The 27,599-nt window shown below is 45.0% G+C and overlaps 1 protein-coding gene across 19 annotated transcripts in view; it reads right to left on the reverse strand.

Moving 5' to 3' along the window:
- The window catches only part of PCDH15 (protocadherin related 15), a 684,600-nt gene that overhangs the window by 166,308 nt on the left and 490,693 nt on the right, over window positions 1–27,599 (reverse strand). For all 19 annotated transcript variants that reach the window (XM_032115593.1, XM_032115587.1, XM_032115586.1 and 16 more), the window contains 2 exons: window positions 13,776–13,884; window positions 8,642–8,754 (listed from right to left, as the gene is read on the reverse strand). In XM_032115593.1, coding sequence (XP_031971484.1) covers window positions 8,642–8,754; window positions 13,776–13,884 — 222 coding nt within the window. The remainder of the gene's footprint in view (window positions 1–8,641; window positions 8,755–13,775; window positions 13,885–27,599) is intronic.

A 27,599-nucleotide genomic window follows, 5' to 3' on the forward strand; every position in this document is an offset into this window, starting at 1 on the left:
TGAGTGCAATTCCAAGCTGGAAGGACCCACAGGGATCACTGAGTCCAGCTCCAGGCCCCCAGCACTATCCAGAGCTGGAATATTCTCCAGCCAGTTCCCAGTGTCCCCTCTCACTGCCCAAAACAGCAGATCCTGTCCTAGAGAAACATCTAAAAGAGAGCAAAACCTGGTTCCCTTGGATAAAACTCAGAGTTCCCAATTCCACTTAGGCAATAAATACTCCTAGTTCTCCATGGAATCACAGGAGCCACTTCAGCAATCCTCCATCCAAACAATCTGTCCTAAGGTGCAAGGAAACAGAATTGTTTTATTCAAGACACTTCCATGCTGCTCCTTTTCCACAGGACTACAGAGTTATCTGAAGCGTAAAACAGGCTAATTCGGAACAAATTTTAAATAAAACATGTAATGGGAGGTTTGTCTTCATGCCAGATCTTTTATTTGATAAAAATGGGAAGGTCCATCCCTAGAAGCAAAGAAAAACCCAACAAAAAAACCCAAAGAAAACAAAGAAAAAAAAAAAGCCCCAAACCAAAATAATAATAATAATAAAAAAACCCTAAACAAACAAACAAATGAAAACCCCAAAAAAGTTCTCTCTCCCCTCCAATCCCAACAGGAACATGAGCAAGGGGAGCTGAGGGGAGAGTGGTGCATGGGGATAAAAGTGAGCTTCACACAAAAAAATTGGGATGTCAGGATTTATTCCTGGTGAGGGGCTACGCACAAAGCTGTGCGGAAGAGTAGCAGGGGGAGCTGCAAACTGAGCTCCAAGAAGATCTCAGACTTAAGGAATGCAAAATTAGGGGGCAGGGAGTGGAACCAGATGAGCTTTAACGTCCCTTCCAAGCCAAACCATCCTGGGATTCTGTGATCCATTATTTAAATGGATGTGGTTAAGTCAGGAGCAGCCAGCAGGGAGAGGGAGGAGGAGGGGCAGGGTGACAAAGTGGCTCCTTGGAACTGGGACATCACTCGGTGTAACTGAACGGGGAAGGCAGGGTGAAAAGAGGGACAGCATTTATCCAGGTTTAGGCTAAACTTTAGGATTGGGGATTAATTCCCAAGGTCGGCAGGTACAGCACAAGGAAAGAAGCGCTGAACTGGATTAAAACTTGGCTTGAGGACAAGGAGCACAGAATATCTTTAGAACGTAGAAGAAATGTGACTTTCCTGCCAGTGACTTCACTATCACTGAGGCAGGGAAACTAAATCAGCACAAAATGTGTCTGGACACTGGGCATAAAAAAACCCCCAAACCCCAAAACATCCATTTGAGGGCCAAGGGTAAAGCATAACTTCAGGACCAGCAAGACTCACGGTGCTGCAGGGCAGTGATCAGCAATTAGGGATTATTTCCCAAATATTGCAACTCTTTCTTCTTCCCTCAAAAAACCCACCAGCCACAAAGCCATCAGGCCAAGTTTTAGGTGGTGAATGTTAAATTTTACATGGAAAGATAGGTTTTTATTGCAGAAAGGAAATTTCTGTCAATAAAGAGATACCACAGAACATCCCAATTATTGATTTTAATAATTTCATTGCTCTGGGAGTTTTGACACACAATTTAGGGTCAATCTTACTGACATGAAGAAATATTTTAGTGATTTAAAGGGAAATTTTGGGTTTCCTGGACCCTTTTTTCCTGCATCACAAAGACAAACCCTGTCCCTGCACTCAGATTTTTAATTCTACATCAAATCCCATCACTGTATTAAACACAAGAGAGAAAAAAAAGGCTGTCTCAAAGAGAGTTAATTGAATTCGGAGTTCACCTAAGGGCTGAACCTTTGAACAGCTAATTTAAAAAACCACTTCTTGTCCTTAGTACCTACAGGAGATGCACAACCAAAGGAATGATTTGGAAAATTTCAGCATCGACAGAAAGAGGATGGAGCAACTCTTTAATGAAAAGAAACTTCTTCCATTCTTGTCCTAATCTGTCACCCTGAGTGCAAACCCCAAAGTTTAGAGGAGCAAAGAATAAGCACAAATCCTCTGAAATACAAGAAAAATAAGACACAGGAAGAGGGGAAGGTTGGAGCTACCCCAACCAAAGGTAGCAAAGGTCAACAGATGCGTGGAGCCAAGAGATCAGAACAGGATGGGAAGAGCTGAAGGCTTGAAGTCCTTGGAAAAATCAACGAAACATTGCAGATATGAAGTTCTGAAGGGGTGGAAACCAAAAAACAGTAGATCATTCTGGACTTTTTGAGTCTCAAAACCCATGGAGCATTTCTCTAATGCAAGAACTTCCAGTCCCGTGAGCCTCAACTGATGGACATCTCCTCATTGCCTGCTGGAATTGTGCTGTCTGAAATTCAGAATAAACCAGCCACAGAATCACCAAGGTTGGGAGAGTCTTTCAAGGTCATAGAGTCCAACCATTACCCCAGCAACACCAGCATCACCCCCAAACCACGCCCCCAAGGGCCACCTCTTGATGCCTCCTGAACACTTCCAGAGAGGGTGACTCCAACACTGCCCTGGGCGACTTCTTCCAAAGCCTGACCGCTCTTTCAGGGAAAAAGGAATTTTTTCTGATGTCTAATCTGAACCTCCCCTGGTGAATATGGTAAGAAAAACAATTCAAAAATCATGCTTGAAGCTGCAGCCAAAGACAGGAGCCTAGAGAAGAAGAGAAGCAGCTCAGATCTCCCTGGATTTCTCTTTTTATTAATAAATTTGTCTTCCATGAGCCAGCCTGGCCTCCCCTTGCACCCAGGTCAGCATTTGGCCCCACAGCACTGCCTGTCAAATCAGTCTTGGAAGGAATCACAGTTTGTGTTGGAAGGGACCTTGAAAATCATCCCTGCCATGGGCAGGGACACCTTCCACTGTCCCAGGCTGCTCTAAGCCCCAATGTCCAGCCTGGCCTTGGGCACTGCCAGGGATCCAGGGGCAGCCCCAGCTGCTCTGGGCACCCTGTACCAGGGCCTGCCCACCTTCACAAGGAACAATTCCTTCCCAATCTCCCATCTTAATTCCCCCTCTGTCAGTCTGAACCCATCCTCCCTTGTTCTGTCACTCCAGTTCTTGTTGCAGAGTCCCTCTCCAGATTCCCCGTACCCCTTGAGATCCTGGAAAGAGCTGTGAGGTCTCCACACAACCTTCTGTTCTGGAGAAGAACCCATTCTGTCTGTTTTAACCCTGCCACCTCCTTGTCCCAGTTGAGAACTCCTCACCCTGCCACTGCAGGAGAGGCTGAAGTGCTGCTTCCTCTTCACTCCCTGAACTCTGACATAAAACTGCATTTCACAGGGGTCTGTCCCAGCTTCTTCCTTCCTCACCTGGAGGAGCCTCTGTCCTTCTCTGTCCTTTTTGGGACGCTGTGCTCAGGATGCCTGGATCTGTTCAGAGCTGCAGTACTTTTCTCCCTGTCCTTTTCTCTATTTTCACTGATGATTTCTAATGTTCCATTTCCTTTTTTTTTGGATCACCGAGCCAACCTTCACACTCTGTTCCCAGTTCCAACACCAAGATCTCATTCCCAAGTCAGGCCAGAACCCATCATTTTATAGAAAAGTTTAGGACGACCCTTTCTGACATGTTTCACCTTATTTTTAATCCATGCCTAATTTTATCAACCATTTTATCACCGACTCCCTTGGTCTTGCAAAGTCCTTCTGCAATTCTACAGTCAATCCCTGGAAGTTCCATCCCAGGAAGTGTTGGGAAGACATGGGGACACAGAGTAGTTGTGGGCTTGGCTGAGTTAAAAGGGTTGGAATTGATGGTTTTAGAGGGTTTTTTCAACCTAAATGATTCTGTGACTATGTATTTGTCTTTACAACCAGAATATTTTTTATATTTTATATTTATAGTTATATTTTTTGTATTTATATAAACAACCATATATATAAAATATATATTATGATTCTGTAATACCTCCGCATCAGAATTAGCTGTTATTTCAGTATTTCAACCACTGAGATCATTCCCAAGTTTCTCCAGCCTAGAGCTGTCCCCCACAACCTCCCTGTGTTTTAAACCTGATCATTTCTTGCCCTCTGCACCTTCCAGTGGCAGGCAAACACTCTCTCCCAGTCTTCCTGCACTTCCTCGGAACAGGAAACAGCCCTGGTGCAATCACACCAACCATGGCACATAAACAACCTTATTTCCTGCCTTCCAGTTTGATTCTGAGGTTGTTTCCAAAAGGATGCCTTTTTTTCCTGTAATGCAGGAATTTTTCAACAGACTCAAGAGCAACGGACAGGAGGGATCCATGATGTTCCCAGTGGGATCAGAGAAACCAACAAAGCTCCAGAGTGAGGAGCAGGAGAGCACCACTTCCTGTTGTTTCTGCTGAGATCCATATCAGGGAGAATCATGGATATTGGGAAGGGTTTAATTACACTGGGACTGCTGGGAGCATCTCTGATCCAAAGCAGCTCCACGAGAAAGGAATTGGAGAACCACAGAATATCCCGAGCTGGAAGGGTCCCACAGGGATCATGGATCCAGCCCCTGGCGCTGCCCAGACCCCCCAACAACCCCAGCCTGGGCATCCCTGGCAGCGCTGTCCAAACGCTCCTGGAGCTCTGGCAGCCTCGGGGCCGTGCCCATTCCCTGGGGAGCCTGGGCAGTGCCCAGCACCCTCTGGGGGAAGCACCTTGCCCTGATCTCAGCCTGAGCCTGCCCTGGCCCAGCTCCAGCCGCTCCCTGGGTGCTGTCCCTGTCCCAGGGAGCAGAGATGGGAGCTGCCCCTCTGCTGCCCAATTTGGCTGGAAATTCCACTCGGTTCAAAAATTCCAGCCTGGACAAATTCCAGAGTAAACAGAGTAGATATTACAGCAGGAACATTCTCCATCACCTCTTGCACAATGGGATGCCAAACCAATTTCCCTGTAACACTGAAATTTCAAACACTCTGTTCCACTCTGACCTTCTGCCACCCTCTAAACAAGAGGGAAATGCAATCCCACTGTAGAGCTGTTCCCATGGAATTGTCTGTCATCGGCTCCACGACAGCCTGGCTGAAACCCACCCTGGGATCACAGGCATAGAGCCATAGGATACTGAAAATGCTCGGCAAGGATATTCTTCAAAATCCTCTGTGTTGCCCTGCACAGTGTTGAGCACATTTCTGTCACCAGCTCTGTGGGGAGGCACCAAAACCACCCCAGGGGACACAAACCAATTATTTTGCACAGAATTCCAGACTGGTTTGGGTCGGAAAGGCCTTAAAGCTCATCCAGTTCCACCTCACCTTCCACTAGCCTGGGTTGTGAGAGTCTATTCCCTAAAAGCCATAAAACCCTTAGATCCAAGGAAAAGTATTATTAATAAATCAGGCTACAAATGTTACTTGAAACTGGGAATCTTATCTTTTCCCTCTTCCCCCCTGATTTTTTAACTAATCTGTTGGGGTTTTTATTGAGATGCCCAAGTCACATAAATCCTTCCTAATTTCCCAAATACAATCAAATACAACAGACAGCGGTTTATGAATTGACTGGATGAAAACCTATTCTAGAACTATCAATTTAATTAACTAAATCAATTTATCTATCAACTATCTAAACTACTCTAAAATGATCAATTTCATTTCACTGGTACACAGCTGCCCACGTGAGATCATCAAAACATTCCTCTCTTTTTCCACCTGATGTTCTAAAAATCAAAGCATTTTTAGTCACTAATCCAAGGCCATCAGAAATGGAAAACCAATTTTTGCAGGAGAAATAAAATGCTTTCCCCGATTTTGAATCTGACAAGGATGCATTTTCTTTAGAGGATGGGAAATTCGACGCATTCTTGGGTAAATAACACAGACCAGAGTGGTACAACCAGAAAGGAAAAAGGTCTGGGAGGGTGGGCAGGCCCTGGCACAGGTTCCCAGAGCAGCTGTGGCTGCCCCATGATCCTTGGCAGTGTCCAAGGCCAGGCTGGACATTGGGGCTTGGAGCAGCCTGGGACGGTGGAAGGTGTCCCTGCCCATGGCAGGGGCTGGAATGGGATGAGTTTTGAGATCCCTTCCAACCCAAACCAGTCTGGGATTCTCAGCCCTTCATTGGCCTCCAAATACTTCCAGTTTTTTTTTTTTTTTTTTTGCTCTTGCAACTCCCACAGGTTTTATAGCAGCTCTGGACAAAATTCTTGATTTTTCTGTAATTACTGTGTATCACCCGACTGCAAATACTGAGGAGAAACTCCTGCAGCTCCTCATCCTTTGCCTACTCCAAAAGTGAGTCCCTGTGAACTGAATCATGCCCAGCATGAGCAAGTTTCTCAGAATCTGCTCTCTCCCAGGTGTGGTAAATTCTCCAAAGTGCAGGAATTCCACCCATGAGCATTTCACAGCCAGCCTCCTGTAGCCCATCCTCTTTGCAAATGGATCAGAATGGAAGTACCAGCTTAGATTCTGTCTGATTGATAAATAACCCCTGCTCAAACAGGAAAGGAGCAGAGTGTAGCAATTTGATTAATTCTCCCATTTGCTTCATGCTTAAAAAAAATAAATAAAACCTGTCTGACATTTTTTAGAGCTGGTACCAAGAACATAATTTGATGTCTACAGTGCAGTGGTCATGGCACTGTAATTTTAATTAAGCCCTTTCAGCTTAATGGCTTAATCCACATATTGTGGCAGCCTTGCTGTTGCCACATGGAAATTCCAATGGGAACCCTCTCAAAAATCCATACATTTTTTTGTAAGGATGTTGTAATAATGCCCATGTTTCTTGGCAGGGAATGGAAGTGCCAAGAGCTCCCATAGAAGGGCAAAACTGTTTTTCTCCTTTCTTGTCAGCTAATATATTCCAGAGATAGAGGGATGTTGAAATCCAGCATTTCTTATTAGGATCTTTAGTTTGTTCCATTGCCTCCCTATTTGAGAATTCAACATTTATCAGCAGTGCAGGTGAGTGCCCCCATTTCCTGTCCTCCTTCCTTCCTGCATTCAAATATTCCTGTATTGACTTAACCACCTTTCCCATTTCACAGTTTTCCATAATACCTTAACAGGAAAAAAAAAAGAAGATTGATCTTCTCATATCAGAGGGAATATTTTAAAGATTAAATTGAATGCATGCTGCAAAAATAGCAGATTTTCTGTTTGAAGGGAAACATCACGTTGCACCCCTCCAGATAAAACAGAATCAGATCCTACAACTGCAAGAAATGAGAAATGTGCAACACAAGAAGCTGAAGGTTTGATGTGGTGCAAGCCTGAGCCGTTATTCCAAAGGTCCCTGAAGGATAGAGCACTAAAACTTTCATTGTTCTAGTAGGTGGCACATTGTCATCCTTACAGACTGATCCTCTTCCTTACTATTTTCCTATCTTCCCTGACTGCACATTTACCACAGCAACAGGAACCTCCTAAATCCTATAAACATTGCTGTTAACGACCCAGGTTGCTATTTAGGCACAAAAAATACCCTCCCATACCAGTTAATTGATTTTTAATCGAGGTATTGTGCTGCCTAAGTTTGGGAACTAAAGGGCTACAGGGCTTTAACCTGTAACTCCTTAGGATATTTAGAGTCATGGAATGGTTTGGGTTGGAAGGGACCTTAAAGCCCATCCAGTGCCACCCCTGCCATGGGCAGGGACACCTTCCACTGTCCCAGGCTGCTCCAAGCCCCAATGTCCAGCCTGGCCTTGGACACTGCCAGGGATCCAGGGGCTGTGCTTTTATGGCTTTTCCCAGCACTAGGAGCTGAATGGGCAGCAGGAAGAGCATTCCCAGCAGGGCAGGGAGGGATCCTGCCCCTCTGGGCAGCCCTGGAGGCACCTCTGGAGTGCTGTGTCCAGCCCTGGCTCCTCAGCACAGCAGGGCCAGGGAGCTCCTGGAGCGGGGCCGGCGGAGGCTGCGCAGCTGAGGAAGGGCCTGGAGCATCTCCGTGCCCAGCACAGGCTGAGGGAGCCGGGGCTGCTCAGCCTCGAGAGGAGCCCCAGCTGAGAGGGGCCCTCAGCCCTGGCTGTCCCTGGCTGCAGGGAGGGCTCCGAGCAGGGCCCGGGCTCTGCTCCGGGGCCCAGCAATGGCACCAGAGCACCGGGCAGGGCCTGAGCCCAGCAATTGCCCTGCCCAGGAGGCAGAACTGCTGCCCTGGGCAGTGCCCAGCCCTGAGCACATTGGCCACAGAGGCTCTGGGCTCTCCTCCCTGGGGCTGTTGCAGAGCTGTGTGCACACAGTGCTGTGCCTGTGCTCCGCGATGGCCCTGCTGGAGCTGGGAGGTGCCCTCTGTGGTTCCTGGGATTCTGTGAATATTCACTACTCAAACATGAATTATTCCCCGCTGCCCCAGCCTGACCCGTGCTGGGGTTCTGTGACCCTTCCCCACGCACACAATGATCTGTATCGCCGTGATCCGCTAGCATGGGCCGCGAACTGAACACGTGAAATAGAAACCAGCTGCAATCTCAGGACAACGGGGCTCATAAAAAAGCGAGGGGACAAGTGGTGCTGAGTTTGTTCACACAGTGTAACTAGAAACGTTAAAACTTTGCCACATTCATTCCCTTTTCACAAATACTTCACACCCTTCTTCCCCCTGATGGTGCTAAATGACGCCTGAGAGGCTAAAAAAAGGAAGTGAAAACTGCAGGAAAGACAAGAGGCCCACCCCACTTGTTCTCCAGAGCTTTTGTTTTAATCGAAAGAATATAAACACACGAATTCAGCCTGAATTACCTTAATAACCAAGTCAAACTTCTGGTGTAAATCCCTATTTATTGGCTTGAGGAGGGTGAGTTCAGCCGTTGTGAGATTCATATGGAAATACTGGGGATAATCCTCAGGAGTACCTGCAAAAAAGACATTGAGGTTTGAACAACTGTGAAAGATTTAGTTCAACAATGTGTTTGTTTTACTCATTAATCATCAAAGGAACAAAGCCTAATTCTGTTGTTGGAAGGATAAAATACTGCTTTATTTGGACATGGAGCTTAAGGATACTATAAAGTTATGTATTTAATATTATTATTTCCTTACTCTTCATAACCATGAAGATTCCTCTCAACTGGGACTCCCTAAGTACTTAACAAGAGGAATATTATTAATAACATATAAATAATATATACAAGTAATAACACGAGTAATAATAATATGATAACAACAGTTTATTTTGAAATCCCTCTAGGAAAAACAAGTTTCTCAGGGAGGAAGCACCAGATGAAACCTCTGACAGTTTCCATTAATTGTCAGCTGTAAATGGTGTTTTCATGGCCGTGGATTTCCAGGATATTCTTCAGGCCGGTGTAAACAGAAGCGTCAGAGTCTGAAGGGATTTGGGAGCCTGTGGAGATTGAGGAAGGGCTGTACCAAGGCTGTGCCTGGCAGCTGCAGCCCAAAAATGTCCCTGTGCCTAAGCCGAAAGGTTCCAGCACCACAGCCTGGCACAGGAGAAGGGAAAAATTCCAGCTACAGCGATTCTGAGCCCAGGGAGTCTCAAAGAAAAGGCTCAGAAAGCCCAAGTGCTCTGCACGGAGTGAACTCCGGCATTCCCAGCTCAGCAGGATTGCAAGAACATCGCAAGAAGACAAAATTCTGATTATAAGCCTAAAATCTCGAGGGGTTTGGGTCCGGGAGCAGCCCTGTCAGCAGCTGAGGGCAGAAGGCGCTCCTGGCTCAGGGGTAAGAGCCCCCGAACATCCCTGAGCCCGGGGGTTGTGAGACCCTAAAGCTGCCATGGGAGCAGCACGAGCCTGGCCCTGCCCAACCCTGAGTCCAGCCAGGACTGCGGCATGAGATACAACACATTCCTGATAAATGCTGCTGTGATTTGCTTTTCAAGTGCAATGTTAGAAAATACTTTTAGAAAGCCAGGAGATAAATTACTGCAGTAATTTAATTTGCAATCCCCCAGTGACAACCATTTGCTAGATAAATTATATAAAAATTATCTAAAAATATATAAAATTATAAAAATTATATAAATATGTTAAAACATACAAATTACATAAATATAAAAATTATATAAAGGATATAAAAATAAATATGTTTATATGTATTTTATATCTATTTTTTCTGTGACTCTCTTGATATACACCGAACCCAAAAAGCAGCAAAAGATCCACCATGGATTATTTTTTCTCTTACACCACCAGCAAAAATTCAGAGCTTGGAGCTCCAAGTCCTGTGTCCCCTTGCTTCGCCTTTGAATTTCAACTTCTAATGAATTAATCTAATTTTTGAAGAGCACAAGGGAGCCAGCAGGAGCTCCAAACTTTTGGCAGGTAACAGATTGCTGGTTTTAGAGGCTGCACATCACCCAGGGCTGGTGCTGAAGCTAAAAAAATCAAGAAATTAAGGAGCGAATGCAAAAACTCTGAGAAAGGAGAAAACAAGAGGGGCCCTGAAGGAGAACAAATACACAGGGGAGGAGGGTGAGAGTCACAAAGGGATCTAGAGAAGGGGAGATGAGGCTAACGGTGTGTCAGGATGTCAGGAAAGAATCCAGGCAAAAAAAAAGGGAAAGAAAACAACCCAAAAAACTCCACAAACGGCCAAACCAAGCTCACCAATCAAGGAGGAAAAGGCAGCAAGGTGGACGATAGAAAAGCGAAAATTAAAGCATAGCAGAGATGGATGCCCAAATGCTAACGGGGGATGCCTGCTCAGCTCCTGCCCAGCACGGGAAGGGCTCAGATTCCTGGATTCCTGAACTGTGGGAGCCAGGTTTTCCAGGAACAGGGATACCTGCTTCTGCAGGCACAGAAATATTGGCATTTTGACAGAGCTGAGCAGCCCTCAGTCCACCTCTGCCTGCTCTGAAGATCCAGGGGTGAGCTCCAAGTCTCCTGGCTCCAGAAACTCCCATGTGTTTGGAGAGGCTGGGGGATCAAAATGTGGGGGGCCGGCAAGGGGGAGAAGCAAAGGACTCCTCAATTTGCTTTTCCCAGAGCCAGAGGAGGGGGTTTGTGGGACCTGGGGCTGGTCCCACACAGGACTGGAGAGGATGCTCCCCCTTCCCAGAAGCTATTGTGCATTTTTGGCTCTTTCTTTAAAATATCAACCAAAAGCATCCAAAACTGGCAGCAGAAATCACAGAGCCAGTTCCAAGGGCAAAAAGCTGATGATTGAAAGGAAAATTCGGTTTTCCTCAAGGATTGGCCCCAGAGAAAATAAAGACTTCAAATTACTCCCAAAAAGAGTATTTTACTAGTGATTTACTGGTTAATTATTTACTAGTAATTTACTATTTAAAAGAACACATTTTACTATTTAAAATAATACATTTTACTATTAAAACCAATAAAATTTTTGAGTCAAAAATAATAAAATTTACTGGTAGAATCAATAACACTGCTAGCAAAAATAAAGGGAGGGGCCTTGCTTCACAGCTGGATAAATGCAGGGAATGTGGGTGTATTGCAAAGACCCAAAGAAATGAACATTCCCAAAAGCCAAGGGTTGGAAAAATGAGTGTATTACCAAAAAAAAAAAAAAAAAAAATTCCAAATATCGCATTCCCAAATGTTAAATATATCAAATATCCACAGTGTCTCACACACGTGGGCAAAGAAAAAAGGGAAAAGAAGAACCAAATAAAACTGAGTCAAGTAAAAAACAAATTAAAAATCATTCTCATAAGTAACTTATTCCCTAATTCCATGGGCACAGTTCAAACCTCCCAGTGTTTAAAAAAGGACGTTTCTAAAGATATCCAGGAGAATGAGGTTGAGATCTAAAGAAAAGGGGGGAAAAAATCCATATAATGAGAAATATCTCCAAGGCCCATTTCCTGTGGAACTACTTAATATTTTCTGAGGCTAAAACAGAAATAGCAAATCCTTGTGGAGATGAAGGCAGACTTAAAATCCAGAAAGAAATCCTTTGGAAGAGTGGAGAGGAGGGAAAATAAGGGGGAAAAAAAGAAGGGAAAACCAGAAAAGAGAAAATAAAAAAGAGAGACACAGAAGGGGGGGGAGGCAGGAAAGAAGGGAAAAGGAAAGAAAAAGAAGTAAAAAGGAAAAAAATAAGGGGAAAAAAGAATTTTAAAGGAAGGAAAATAGAAACTAGAAAGAAAAGAAAGAAAGAAAAAGAAATTAGGAAAAAAGAGGGGAAAATTAAGAAAGAAGAAAAAAGGCAGAAAAAGGAAGTAAAAGAGAAAGAGAAAAGAAAGGAAAACAAGGGAAGGGGAAAGAAGGAAAAAAGAAGAAGGAAAGAAGAAGGAAAGTATATGGGGAAAAGAAGGAAAAAAGAAAAAAGAAGGAAAAGAGGAAGGAGAAAAAATAAAGGAAAAAGAAGGAAAGAGAAGGAAAAAAGAAGCTAAGATAGAAGAAAAAAAGAAGGAATAGAGAAGGAAAGGAGAAGAAAAAAGAAGTAAAAAGAAAAAGGTTAGGGGCAAATGAATTTAAAAAGAAGGAAAATAGAAACTAGGAAAAAAGAAAGGAAAAAATAAGGAAAAAATAAGAGGAAAAAAGAAAGAAGAAGGAAAAGAAGAAAAGACAGTGAAAAGAGAGAAAAGGAAGAAAATAAGAAAAGAGAATAAAAAAGAAGAAAAAAGAGCAAAGAGGTAAGGGAAGAAGAGGAAAAGGGGGAAAAAAGAAAAAAGAAAAAGGGAGGAAAAAAGAAGGAAAATCTAAGGGAAAAAGAAGGAGAATAAGAAAAGTGACAGAAAATAGAAGAAATAATAAAGAGGGGAAAAAGCAAGGAGAAGGAAAAATAGAAGAAAGAATAAAGAAGGGCAAGAGATGGACAAGAGAAGACAAAAGAAAGCAAAAAAGAAAAAAGAAGAAAGAGGAGGAAAGGAGAAAAAAAAAGTAAGAAAGGAAAAAGAAGGACAAAAGAAAGGAGAAAAAAGAAAGGAGAGAAAAACGAGGTAAAACAAGGTCCCCAAACCAACCCAAATTGCTGCACCACACCTTCCTAAAGTATTCCTTGGAGGTCAGAGCAGCCACTCCAATATTCCCAGTATCCCAGGTTAGTCACACACAATCTTTAATGATTTCACTCCTGAAGAACTTGGGGAATTATGCAAAAAAACCTTCAAAAATTGGCCTAAACGTGGCCCTGGGGTGGAGCTGTCCCTGCAGAACTTCGGAACCAAATCAATTGATTACATTTATAAATAAATCCATTTGCAGAGCTAAGCCTCCACAATGTGCTCCTCAAAATCCTCACTTCCACCTCCTTGGCTGGGAAAACCGTGGGGTTCAACACAGGGAACACAGGGAAAAGATGTGATTCCACAAGATTCCCTGTTTCCAAATCCCACAGAAACATCCATGGGTGGATTTTGGGAAGAGCAGGGCAGGTGGAGCCCTGCAACTGCTGACCACCCTCAGGCCCTTCCATGGTCACATCCTACAAGCCCGGAAGCAAATGCCAAACATGGGGAAGCAGCAGGAAAAAGTACAGAAAACAGCAAAAACAACGAAACAAGCTTCAAATTCCAAAGGAGAGCTCACAGGCAGCAAAATTGGAGGTGGATGTGGTAAGATCCTTGGAGATGCCCTGTGCCACAAGATTTTTGGGATGAAATCTGCTGTAATTGTGGTTTTTGAGCCTCTTTTTTGTGCCTGTCAATGGAAAACACATGCCAGCAGAGCTCTCCTTTCCCTCGCTGTGTTGTTCCATTCACTAAACCTGACAACAATTCTGGATTTAATCCGAATAAACTCTAATAGATAACCCCACGTTATGAACTCTAAGGAACTCCCACGTGGCAATGCAACACCACCAGGTAGAACAATGATTCCAAACACCCCACTGACCACAGGAGGGATTTTTATCAGGGCTCCACTCTCCCAGGCAATCTTTTCCTGGCTGCTCATACTGGAGGGACTGATTGGGAGGGATAGGAAGAGTAGCAGACACCAACCAACTAGGATGGAATAGAGGATGCCGGGTCGCTCGGAGGGAGGCTGGATGTTTCGGTCCTGATCTATGGCTTGGATGGGTGGAGTGACACTGATGGGATTCACACGGGCCTGAAATGAGAAATCACATTGGAAACAGAGAAATTAGAAAGCCAGCAGGGAGATCTGGAGGTTCAGCACAACATCATCTCACTGGGAAGGGTACTGGATAAAACTGCAGGAGGAGAAACGTTCAGAATGAAAAGGGTCGTGGCCCCTTTACATCCCAATTAACCAGGCAACACCAACATTTCTATAGCAACCTCCTTTCTGTCAGATACATTTTTAGGATAGATCCTGGAGGAAAGGAATCACAGAATGCCAGACTGGTTTGGGTGGGAAAGGACCTTAAACCCATCCAGTGCCACCCCTGCCATGGCAGGGACACCTTCCACTGTCCCAGGTTGCTCCAAGCCCCAGTGTCCAGCCTGGCCTTGGACACTGCCAGGGATCCAGGGGCAGCCCCAGCTTCCCTGGGCACCCTGTGCCAGGCCCTGCCCGCCCTCACAGGGAACAATTCCTTCCTTATATTTCACCTAAATTTCCCCTCTGTCAGTCTGAACCCATTCCCTCTTATCCTGGCACTCAGTTCCTGCTGCAGAGTCCCTCTCTGGCTTCCCTGTATCCCTTGAGATCCTGGAAGGAACTGTGAGGTCTCCTTCTCTTTTCCAGCCCCAGCTCTCCCAGCCTGGCTCCACAGGAGAAGTGCTCCGGCCCCCTTATCAACTTAGAAGCTGATAGTAAACAGTTGATAAACGCAGCTCACAAATGCTTGCCTGTGATTCTATAAATCAGGGATTTCAGCCATCACCCAGTGAAACACAGCAAATGTCTGGAAACAGGAAAACAGCAAATTGAACTGGAGCACCATCAGGAGCTGGAGTGCTGTGATCCACAAATACACCTTGCAAAAGAAACTTAAGGCACCGACATTTCAGGGATAGCTACCTTGGAAAAGTGTGGATGGTGTTGGAATAATTCACCATTGTTTGGAAGTGAATTCAAATGCTTAACATGGAAATAGAATCGCAGAGTCATGGAATGGTTTGGGTTGGAAGGGACCTTTAAGATCCCAAATTCCACCCCCTGCCATGGGCAGGGACACCTTCCACTGTCCCAGGCTGCTCCAAGCCCCAATGTCCAGCCTGGCCTTGGGCACTGCCAGGGATCCAGGGGCAGCCCCAGCTGCTCTGGGCACCCTGTGCCAGGGCCTGCCCACCCTCCCAGGGAACAATTCCTTCCCAATATCCCATCCAGCCCTGCCCTCTGGCACTGGGAAGCCATTCCCTGTGTCCTGGCCCTCCAGCCCTTGTAAAGAGTCTCTCTCCACGTTTCTTGTAGCTCCTTCAGGCCCTGGAAGATCACAATCAGGTTACCCCAAAACTGGTGCCAGCTTTCATCTCTTTCAATCCAGCTTCCAGTGGCAACTCCAGAGCTGCCATTTCCAACTCCTACAGTTTCAGTGACCTTGGCTGCTCAACCAACGTGCAAATGTACCACACACGGATGTGTGCACACCAGGCTTTTCCCTCCTCTTGGAATGTTTCCTTAATGAGCTCTGTGAAAAACCAGACGCCTTTTTTTTCCACATACAACTCGTCCTGGCAGCCTTTCCTTTGGAAATCTCCATGTTCTGCAAGAGGGGACTTGAAATTTAGCATGGGAACAGGAATGAGACAAGTCCACACTCAGCCAAGTTTTGGCAGAGCTGTCAGAAATCCGCCTGCTGAGAGCTGGAAGTGGAGCTGGGAGAGCTTTGGCAATGCTGAGGGGAAAATTAGAGGGAAAAGGGATGAGCCAGGAGGAGGAGAGGAAGCCAGGGATGAAGGCAAGGCATTTTATCCACCCCTCCTGTGGGTGTGGATGGGCAGCCCTGTGGATACAAATATTGCTGCTAGCAAGAATTTCTCTTGCTTCTTTCCAGTCCTTTGAGATACTTTTCTCTCTTATGGAAGATATTTGTAGAGTTCTATAAGCTATGAACACCTGAGACCTTGGAGAGCTTTGTTTATGGTACAGTAGAAAAATATTTTGACAATGGATGTTTTAGGATTTTAGCCAATCACCCCAAGGGATCCTTTGACCAATTAGACTATGAAGATTTTAGTCTATGAAAGAGTTGCAAAATAATTAAATAAATTAATCTTGCTGCACAATTCCTGCCTGCTGGATCTCTCTTCTCCTCCCTACCACTGTGGGATACCGCGACACAGCCCCATGGTCACCTGCCACCACACCCCAAGCTGTGTCCCCCCCCAGGCACTTCCTACAGGTTCCTCAAGTCCAGAGGATCTTCCGGCTTTTTCCATGCCAAAGACATTTAAGGAAGAGACATGTCAGGGATAGGCACATTAAAAAGTGGGGATGGATGCTCTTGGACTCCCAAATTGGAACTGGGAAGCTCCTCACTCCACTCCTGCTCATGGCTTTTGTCCCTGTCCTCATCCCGCTGGCCAGGTCCTTTGTCACCATCCAAGTCCATTTGGGACTCTTTGAAAAATTAAACTCTTAAAAGCGTAATGAGGGAGATGAGCTCAAAATACGCAGAAAGAGAGAGACAAGGAGATATATTTGACATCTGCTTGAATTTTTAAAGGCTTTAGGATGGCATAAAAGTTGCATGGGGAGAGAGAAGATTGTGCAGAAACAGGACCAAGACTAAAATCCTATTTTTAAATTCACAGATCAGTTGGAGCCCTCTCAGAAAACCCCACATTCGAGTTAAAAACGCACCCACAACAAAACCAATCCCACTGCTAAGGCTGGGTTTAAACTCTCTGTTAATGCCCAGAGCAGCTGTGGCTGCCGCTGGATCCCTGGAAGTGTCCAAGTGTCCAGCTTGGATGGGGCTTGAAGCAATCTGGGATAGTGGAAGGTGTCCCGGCCCATGGGAGGGGGTGGAATTTGGGATCTTTAACGTCCCTTCCAACCCAAACCAGTCCGGGATACTGGGACTCTATGGTCACAATATTGCAGGCCAGGCTGAGTCTGTGCCAATCCAAGACGAAAATCAGAATTGTTCAACAAATAACTCGAATAGTAAGAACAATGCTTTATTTTCCAGTTCAAGGAAAAGCTGGAGAGCAGCATTTAGAACCCCTGCATTGGAGATCAAACAGGTTCTGGTTGAACAGAAGATATTTTATCCCACACTGCCACCTTTGCACTGACCCCCGGGAAACAAAGCACTCAACTGAATAGAAACAAGTCCAATGAGGAAATGAATTACAAGGAAGCTGAGAATAAAAAGTGAAATCCATTACATTTTTATTCTGTTAAGTTGTTTCTCCAGGTACTGTACACACCTGAAATGGGCTGCTCATGAGCTAGGAGATATCATGCACCATCTGCTGAAATGTTTAGGGATAGAATCATAAAATCATGGAATGGTTTGGGTTGGAAGGGACCTCAAAGCCCATTCCACCCCCTGCCATGGGCAGGGACACCTTTCACTGTCCCAGGCTGCTCCAGTCCCCAGTGTCCAATCTGGCCTTGGACACTTCCAGGGATCCAGGGGCAGCCCCAGCTGCTCTGGGAATTCCATCCCAGCCCCTCCCCACCCTCCCAGGGAACAATTTGTTCCCAATAGCCCATCTAAATTTCCTCTCTGTCAGTCTGAACCCATTCCCCTTGACCTGTTGCAGGGTCCCTCTCAAGTTTCCCTGCAGCCCCTTCAGGCCCTGGATGGGACTGTGAAGTCTCCCCACAACTTTCTCTTCTCCAGGCTGAACAACTCCAATTTTAACAATTTAAAGCTGTTTTGAATGAAGCTGGCTGATGTGCTTTGAAGCACAACTCAAGGTTCTTTCGTATTGTTTTAATAACCTGCAGATAATGCAGCATCTGTTTCATTCAAGTTTAGAAATTAGAACTATGGAAACATAAAACAGTGAAGGGGCCATTAAGTTAATAAAGTTAATAAATGGGTGAAAGCACGTTAATAAATTAATCAAAGCACACACAGGAAGTTTAGGTGTGTATATGCTTTTAATCAGAAGTAACTCTTTTAAAAATGAATAGTGAAACAGCAGGAGCAACGGTGAGTCTTCCACAGGTATCCAACATCCTTGCAAGAGGCCTAAAAATCCCCTACCAGGCTCCTTCTCAGGAGCTTCACGAGGAGATGGGAGCTCATTAAAAGGAAGGGAAAACAGATTAATGAAGGTGTGAAGTGTCTGAGGGGCCCACGAGTGCTGCAGGACCCTCAGCTGGAAGCAAAGCAAGAGCATGTGGGAGTTTGGCAGGGAAAGGCTGGAAAAATGCTGGGAAAGTCAGCATGGAGCCCCAGCAGGGCAGGAGATGACTCAGAATAAACAGCCGGCCTGCAAATCCCAGCCGCTTCCAGGGGAACATGAAAGGCTGCCCAAGCTCTGGCAGAGGCAGCTGATTAAAAAACAAACATAGTCTTGTCAGTCCGAGGGTGCAATGTGCACTCATTTATTTTCCTCGTTAGGGAAAAGCTCCCTCAGTTATTGGTGTGGTGATTAATTTACTTCCAGGTGTTCAGTACAGCAGAACTGGGCAGGCCAAAAAGCAGAACCCCAACCCCACCTCGCAACTCTGAGCATAAATACTAATAAATTTAACAAATCCTCCTTCAAACAGAGCCGTGATGGGGAGCCTGCCAGGGAGTCTGCAGAGCCACCAGATGATCAAGGCAGAAGAACACTCAAAAAAAGCTCAGAGAGAATAAGGTAGCAGCAGAAACCTCACTTTTCCCCCTTCCTTTGTATTCACCATGGAAGCACAGCAGCACCTTCTCCACCTGGGATGGCCAGCAGGTCCTGCAAAAACTCGTGGCCTTTAGAGATGTTATGGATGGAACAAAGCAAATGAAGAGTCCTGTTTGTGCCAGGGGGTTTTAGGCTCCTGCTGAGGATTGTGAATAAAAGAAATAGCTGGCATTTTAAATTAATGTATTAAAATGGTGCTTCATAATTCAGGAGTGCAGTTGCATTCAAAAATCCAAACAGGATTTTTAGGCACCTGCCTAAGTATTGCTTTCACCATCCCACGATCCAATAGAAGGATTAGGAGGGAATTTACAGCTGAGATGCAGAATATGCATTTGGGACTTTCAAGAATTAAAAAAACCCAAATAAACATGACTTTAAAATACAAGTAATGTATTTTCCAAAGTTTTGTATGTATTTTGTTTTATTGAAATTATTTTAAGATGTCCAGGAATGCCAGGCTTCCAATAGACGGGTATGGACAGTGTGGAGTTCTTTTTCAAGTCAGGGAACAACAGTAATTGTTGCACAGCTGAAAACAAGGATTTAAAAAATCAGATTTTCTACCTTTTCCATCTACCTGAGATGCAAAGCTGAATTTCCCAACCCTAGATACTTAAGGAAAACTTCCTTTGGGGGAGATGAGAAGGAAAAGAGAGGAAATGGAACATTTTGGGAGTTAGAATAACACAATTTCCTGCTCAGAGCTGCCTTTTTCATTTGTGGGGTTTATGGTGTATTTTTGGGGGGAGGCTGTGGTGTATTTTGGAGTTTTTTTGCTTGTTACCATGAAAATAATTTTGTTCGAGGAAACTGAAAGCCGGTTAACCTTCCTCAGCTAGGAAGGTTCTTTTCTGAGCAGATAATTAATTCCTAAGAGGTGCCTTTTATACAGCTGAAGCCACCAGACCATGAACCAGCTCCAGGTTCACTCTGGTGACGCTGCTGTGATGATTCACAACCATTTGAGCTCCCACCAGAGACAGCCTTGGGGCTCAGGGACAGGGGCCACCACACAGGCAGAAGTAAACATTGGAAAATTCTGTGAAGGATAAAACTGCATGGAAAGCAAAGAGTTCCCAAAGTTCTGTTTGGATTAGCCAACGTGAGCTCAAAAAATCCACTGAGAGAAGGGACAAAAACCTACACTGTCAATTTATTATTGAGTCAAACTCAGCAAGACATTTTCTACCCATGAGCCACACTGAAGATGGAGTTGTTAAGGCACTAAGAATGCCGGAAAATTAAACCAAAGAGACTTGGAGCTCCTGGAGCGGGGCCGGCGGAGGCTGCGCAGCTGAGGAAGGGCCTGGAGCAGCTCCGTGCCCAGCACAGGCTGAGGGAGCCGGGGCTGCTCAGCCTCGAGAGGAGCCCCAGCTGAGAGGGGCCCTCAGCCCTGGCTGTCCCTGGCTGCAGGGAGGGCTCAGGGCAGGGCCCGGGCTCTGCTCCGGGGCCCAGCAATGGCACCAGAGCACCGGGCAGGGCCTGAGCCCAGCAATTGCCCTGCCCAGGAGGCAGAACTGCTGCCCTGGGCAGTGCCCAGCCCTGAGCACATTGGCCACAGAGGCTCTGGGCTCTCCTCCCTGGGGCTGTTGCAGAGCTGTGGAGCAGGGAGGTGCCACCAGGTGCCCTCTGTGCTTCCTGCAGCCTGAGCCATCCTGGGATCCTGTATGAGCACAATCAGTTCCCATTTCACACCAATACTTGACATCCTGAAAATTACTGGTTTTTGCAGGCAGCTATAACTGTGGCCAGTGGACTTCAGATAAAGTCTCAGGACCTTCCACCTGCATCATCATCACAGCTCAGCTGAGGAATTTGCTGCTGAACTCTCATCCCTCTGGAAAACAAGGCTGAGGAGCTTTTCTCCAGATGGAAAGTATCACTAAAGCAACACACATTGCCCCTGGTGCCATCCAGAAGCCCTTCCCAGGGAGCCCTGCACTATTAAACCAACAAAGTTGTTGATGAATTGGTGAATCATTTTGGTCACATGGCTTCTCCTTGTGCTTTCCTGAGGTTGGAATACGAGCTGTAAATGGGAAATGAGCTGAGTTCTCTCCATGCTGTGCAGAACTGCCTGAGACTTTGCCAACACTCGGCACTAAAACAGCAGGGAGAGCTGCGGAACCATCCCAGCATCGCTCCTTGCTGCTGCCTCAGCTGCTCTGCCAGCACAACAAGGGCTGTGACAAAACACTAATGAGCAGAAATCCATCACAGAGCACTTGCATGGCTGCAAAACATGGGGAATATTTCAGTGGAGTTACCCAACCACAGAGGAAGTCAATCCAAACTGCAGGAATCATGCTACAAATGTAGGAGATACCACCGAAATCTCGTCATTAGTCAAACCATGTCACATCCAATCTCCCCTTTGTAGGATCTCCCTCTTTTCTTGCCTTCCCTCTGGCAGCTACACATTCCTGCCTTTGATCAGACCCACGGGAGGCAGAGCCTCACATCAGGAGCCTGCAGGAATTCCTGTGCTACTCTGATATGACACAGAGGTGTCCAGGAATCCAGGGGGAATGGGATCTTCTGACCCTCCTCATTGCCACAACACGGGAACCCACATTTTGGGCTAAGACCTCAACTGAATGCTGAGACCTTGGAAGTAAACCCCAAGCACGGGTTTAAAATACGCTCTGCAGGTGAAAGAGAATTAATTCTCTGCAGAAAATTGTTTGATCAAGTTGTCACGGGAGTTAAAGAGGTTTATATAGCAAAAATTCTGGGCCTGGAAACACTTCCCAGAAAAGGGCACAACGACTTGAGGAAACCAAATCTGCACTGCTCAACCCCAGAGATTTACAGCTAATTCTCCTAACTTATACTCCTTAGAATTATAGAATCAGTAAGGTTGAAAAAGAGCTGTAGATCATCCAGTCCATCCATCAATCCAGCACCACTAATCCATGTCCTCAAGTGCCACATCCACACCTTTTTTTAACCCCTCCAGGGACAATATGGGGCAGCCACAGCTGCTCTGGGCACCCTGTGCCAGGGCCTGCCCACCCTCCCAGGGAACAATTCCTTCCCAATATCCCATCCATCCCTGCCCTCTGGCACTGGGAAGCCATTCCCTGTGTCCTGTCCCTCCAGCCCTTGTAAAGAGTCTCTCTCCATGTTTCCTGTAGCTCCTCCAGGCACTGGAAGATCACAATGAGGTCACCCCAGAGCTTCTCCTCTCCAGGCTGAACAATCCCAGCTCTCCCAGCCTTTCCTTCCAGCAGAGCTGCTCCATCCCTCTGCTCATCCTGGAGCCTCCTCTGGACTCTCTCCAGCAGCTCCGGGTCCTGCCTGTGCTGGGACCCCAAAACTGGTCTGCAAATTTAAAACTAAACCAACATTTCTCTTTATTTTTTTTTTTTTGTTTCAGAAGTTCCCCTTCATTTCCAGAAGCCACAGCTAAGAAGTCACAGTGGGTAATTTATGCAGTCAGTACCCGTGACCTGACCTCTCCTGTCTTCTCTGGGGGTAAAAAAGTGTTTTAGTGACCAGTGGGGAAAAATTAAGACACAGGATTAATTACTCAATTCACCTCCTTCCTAAACTCAGCACTAAATTACCAAAGAGCTTTTAGCACCTGATTTAGCTGCTCAATACAAGCCACAGCTGCTCTGTTCTTGGGTTTCTGTCATGCCCCATGTTTATGCAGTTTCTTGAAATGAAAACTGTAAAATTCAAATATCCTGGCAGCTCGGGTTGTTAACAGAGTAAGCTGTCAGAGAACACAATTCCTTTCATTTATTTGTAAAAACAAGCCACCTTTGAGGGAGGAAAAAAACCCATTTTGAAAGAGCAGCAAGAGAGCATAATGAAGCCGAGCTCGGAGGAAAACAGAGACTATTTTTATCAACGACGTCTCCCAGGAACAGCAGGGCCAAAAAAGAATTGAATTTCATCAGGATCTGATCACAGTGCTTACTAAATTGCTTTTTGTGTATCTGACATGCTCGATAAGAAGTGTCCCCAGCAGTGTCTGTGCAGGGAACTAAATGAAATGCATTATGCAATGGGCCTCCTGCCTCGGCACAACCACAGTTCAGTCCAGAGCTTCTCCTGCTTCCAAGGTGATGCCTGGCATTAAAGAACAATAAACATTTCTTTTTTGACTTCTGGCTTTTTCCCCTTACAGCTACAAAGTCTATTTCCTTGCTTATCCCTCAAATTCTTGATGGCGGGCTTCTTCTTACCCGATTTCTGTGCAGAGGAGCAAGCTGGAAAGCCTAAGACAAGCACCTACATCTCCCCAAAAATCAGAAAATATTTAATGACCACGTAGCACCATCATAACGACTTCCAGATTATTTTTATTTTCATTTCTAAGAGTAATTTCTTGGCAGTAAAAATATCCTTGAAATATTAACCCCATTTTGTTTCCTTACGAATGCTATTTCTCGCAGAGGGATAATTCCCTGTATCACATATCTATATCTGTATCTATATTTATATTTCTCTTCCTAAGGACAACAGGCTGATGGCTTCTCCATGCCTTTAGAAAAATTAACCACACAATAATACACCAGAAAAGGCACAAGAAGTTACAAGCAAATGATAAGAGAAGAGGAAGATTTGGTGGGAAGATATAACCAGTACCACTGGTGGGATCTTATTTTCAGCTGTATGAAACTAGGAAAAAAAAACCAACCCAAGAAAGAGTAATTCATTTGAAATACAAAAAATACAAGAGAAATATCAAGATGATTAAGTCAGTATTTCACCCAGGCCCTTTGTCTCTTGGCTGACTCCCTTTACACAGAGATTTTATTGCAATAATGTTGGTGGTTCCTTCTCTTATTCCCACATTTCATCTTCCTGCAGAGACTTTGGCATTTCCTCACCTGCAGGAACAGGCGAGGTCCAGAGTCTCAGAGCAGTGGGAATTTCAGAAGGCTGAAACAGGAGGGGGACATCTGGAGTCAGCAAAACCCCAGTCTCAGCTTGAAGAACATTTTCATTTTCTGTACTGATTTTCCTCTCTTTTGGGTACTCATCAAGCACTTCTCTAGTCCAGGAGTGGGAATATCACCTGGAACTACCTCGCTCCTTAATTCCAGCTGTATCCTCCACCGCCCTCTCCTCATTTAAGTTTGCCATCCTGTCAGGGAAGGAATTTTAGGGAGCCATTTTGCTACAAATTCTGCCTCACCATTACTAAATGCATTCATACTTCAGTGGTAACGTTAACAGTGGCACTTCTAGATGGAAGGTTATAGGGGAAAAAAATGGGGTTTCCCCAGTGAATTTTGGATGCATTTTCAATAAATTTGTGCAGATATAACATGTGCGTGTATACACCTCACCTGCAACGCTCACATCCTTCATCCTTAAGCTCATCCTCACATCTTTATAGGGTGAAATAGGGAAATCTGGTGTTTCATTAAATGCTGTTCTTTCTCAATCGCAGGACAAGAAGCAGGAATTCTTTAGCAAGCACACCCCTGCCTCCCCAGCACTGCTGTGCTGCCCAGGGTATTGATCCGGAGCCAAATGCAGATTCATCTCATTTTCTCCTTTCAGGAGAGGGCGTTCCACTCACCAGGAATTCCCTCGTTCTCCACAGGAAAGACCTCTAGGATTCAAGGAATGTTTTCCACAGCACCATTATCAATAGCATGGAGCAGAGGCAAACATGACTGTCCCGGGAATGGGCATTTTCCTTTCATTTCATTTCCAAGGGTGATCTCATTTCAACGTGTACTTGCACGTATTCATCAATTAAGGTTTTGCAGATCACATTTGATTAATTGAGGAATTAATCTGCACCCTCTGCATTGTGACAACAAGCTGGAGAGAGAAATAATTCCTCCTGACCTCTAATGATCAGCTACAGTTTAATGGGACAACCCAGGCACTGAAATAATTCTCTCCACCAGGCCCAAGGGATATGACAGAGATGAGAATTTTTCTGGACTGAAGGTGGCTAATAAAGCATCACTGCAAGAGTATTTTGTTTAAGTGTCAACATTTAGTGCCTTCAAATGCTTCGGAATGAGATTTAAGGGTCAAACAAATTGCTGCATGTGTTTCCTTTGTGACAACAGCTCCACTTGGTGCTGTGACAAACATGGATCTATGGAATGCAAAACAGAAGGGAATCTTGCAGGAGCTCCTCAATCTACACTTGGGTGTTTCAGCACTTCATTAATTCATTAGCTGGATTTTTAGCCTCAGCTTAGCTGCACAGAAAGGTGATTTGTGCTCCTGCACCTGCCCTGCTGCCCATACCAAACCCACACCAAACCCCCTCTCCAGCCTTGCATGGGTTTTACTGCTGTGGCTGTGACCAAAGTTTGAATCCAACCAGCTCCTCTTCCTTCCTGAAAGGAAATCCCTTCTAATTTCAGCACCACTGTTACTTCCTCCAAGCAAACTCAGAACTCTTTTTCCTCTCAGCTCCTGACAAAGCCGGAAGAACTGAGCATTATCCCACTCCTAAGTTCCTAACCATGATGAGAAATATCAGTCAATCAATGGAACATTCCCAGATTTGAAAACAAAACAAACCATAAAATTATAAAATCAGCCATTTCTACCACTTTGTTCTTGCCTTGATAATGAATCAGATTTGAGATTAAACTCTACAGCTTGATTAATAGCTAGAAAATGTCCCTGTTTCCGGCAGCAGCCAAATTTCCAGCCCAGCGTGAGTCTCTGGAGAGCTCCCAGAGCTGCTGCTCCTCCTGTGCCACCCAGGGAGCCCCGTATCCCACAGGTCACCCCACAACCCAGCCCAGCAATAACCAAAATGTGCTTCTCTCACCCCAAACTTCAGAGATGATCTTCAGGGACATTTTTCTTCTCCTTTTTCATTTTTTTGACCAATATCTTCTCACTTTTCGGGCAAGCTTGATCCTTTTTCCCTTAAAACTTCCACTTTTAAGGATCAGAACTATTATGATATTTATTAATTAATTTTTTTTTTTTCCTCCCACAGACAGCAACTCAACTTCTGCACCACCACTGGCTTCAAGTCCCCAGGAGGAAAGTGCCTTTCAGACTTTATTCCCTTATCCTGCAGCCTTGCTATAATTTTCTCAACCACAGCGTTGTTCCAAACACCTGGTTCTATAGACACTGCTTACATTTTGGAAGCTAAAATCGCAGTTTTGTGGGTTTTGAAGGGCAAACCAGGCAAGGGAACCTCTCGACTATCTGCAATACACCTATGTTTAAAGTCACAGGTTAATCTTAGATTAACAGGGACTGTCCTGCCTGATCAATACCTCAGCCAAGGGAAGAGCTTGCCTGGCTGCTACAGGAGATCATTCTCAGCTTTATATATTCACATATTAAAGCTGCTGACAATTTTACTGACAATTCTTTTTAATGAGCCATCCTGGTGTCCTCCCAAATACATAAAATTTAATTACCTGTAACACCGCATCTTTGTGATTTTAACCTTTTCATGCTTCGCTACTTTTCAGTGACATTTCCCTTAAAAAAAAGGCTCTACCTATCAAGGGATGACATGTGGGAGACAGACAATCAATCCTAAAAAGGGGAAAGAGAGGGAAAATCACATCAGCAGACTGAAAACACCTTTTATGGCTCCTTATCACACACTAGCAGATAATCAATAGCTTATCAAAGCTGTCCATTTTGACTTTGCCAAGTTATTCATTCAAAATAACTAATTCAGGTTAAAAATCCACCCAATATTGTGAACTTTATCCATTACCTTGAACTTCACACCAATTTGGTGACCTCTGCGGGGCAGCAATTAGAGTGAGAAGAGGGGGAAAATGCCAATGAAAAGTTTGCCTGGGTGGCTGCACCCATGAGAGGACTTTATCATTGTTTTTGCCTTGCTTTCCCACTTCCAAAGCACTTCATGATTGCCTATCTGTTCATCTTGCATCTCTGCTGAAATTTAATTAGAAAAATTGCTCCCTGCCTCCAACTGCAAATAACTTGGCCACAAGTCTTTGCCTTTTTCCATAAAAAGCACCCTGACAACAGCAGAGGTGTCAGGGAAGTCAACCTGCATTTCCCCTCCCCTCATCTGAGCCACAGCATTTACCTAAATTGCTACTGAAAAATTAACCCGTGGAAAAAATGGGACAATTTGCTCGTCTTTCAGTGGGAAAGGGGCTGTTCAGAGCCTCAGTTGTGAAGTTCTGTTCTAATTTACTCAAGAACAAGGATGTAGAGACACAGCCGGTTTTTAAAACATTTCTCTGGTTATTTCCTGAAGTGACACCACCGCCCTGGCCACCAAATAATTTTTGTAATTAAAGTACCCAGGAACTCCCATTCATCTCAGCCCAGCACTAATTATCTTGCACCAAAGATTTTAGTCTAATTAACAGCAGGGCTGGATGCTGCCTATTCAAAACACAAAGCCACTTTTTTCTTCTCCAAAATGATTTGTATAAAGAGAAACAATTCTCCTAATGATGAAAACTCTGTTTTCTCTGGAAGGCAGACTTTGAACATTTCGTTTTGCCAGCAGACACAACTGTGCTCAATCATGGGCTAATTCCAGCAGGAAGTGTAAATACCATCCCCTACAAGAGCGTTTAGCAGCAGTCCCAAAAACTGGACAGAGCCTATTCAACTGGGAAAGGAATAATTAGAAACAAATTAAACCCCAAATAATTTCCTGAGGCTTGATGCCACTGAATCACAAATGCAGCTCGTAAGTCTCGACGGGCCAAAGGCTGGCAGGGCTCTTTTACCATGTTTGAATAAAAAAAAGCCAAAGCTTAGTACAAATAAGGCAAAGAATATAAAGGCAGATTGAGATTCAACTGCTCCAGAGACCAACAACTCCCTAAATTAACCATGAACATTTGCAGTTTTAAATGTCCCGTATCTAACAAACAAACAAACAAAAAAAAGGCAAGAAAAAGTGGCAACTGGAGCTGATTTTTTAGTTTTATGCAGTTGGACTGTTGTTAGGGGTGATTCCCTCCCTGTGAATTGTCTTTAAGCAGCCAGGTTTAAAAGCCAGCAGGAAAAAACCCCAATTATTCTGTGGGATTTTACCACTCACACAGGTAGGAGAGGCATTCCTGATCTGCTGAGAGCTTCTATTAAAGTGGA

This window comes from Corvus moneduloides, chromosome 8 (assembly GCF_009650955.1).
Source record: "Corvus moneduloides isolate bCorMon1 chromosome 8, bCorMon1.pri, whole genome shotgun sequence".
NCBI lineage: Eukaryota > Metazoa > Chordata > Aves > Passeriformes > Corvidae > Corvus > Corvus moneduloides.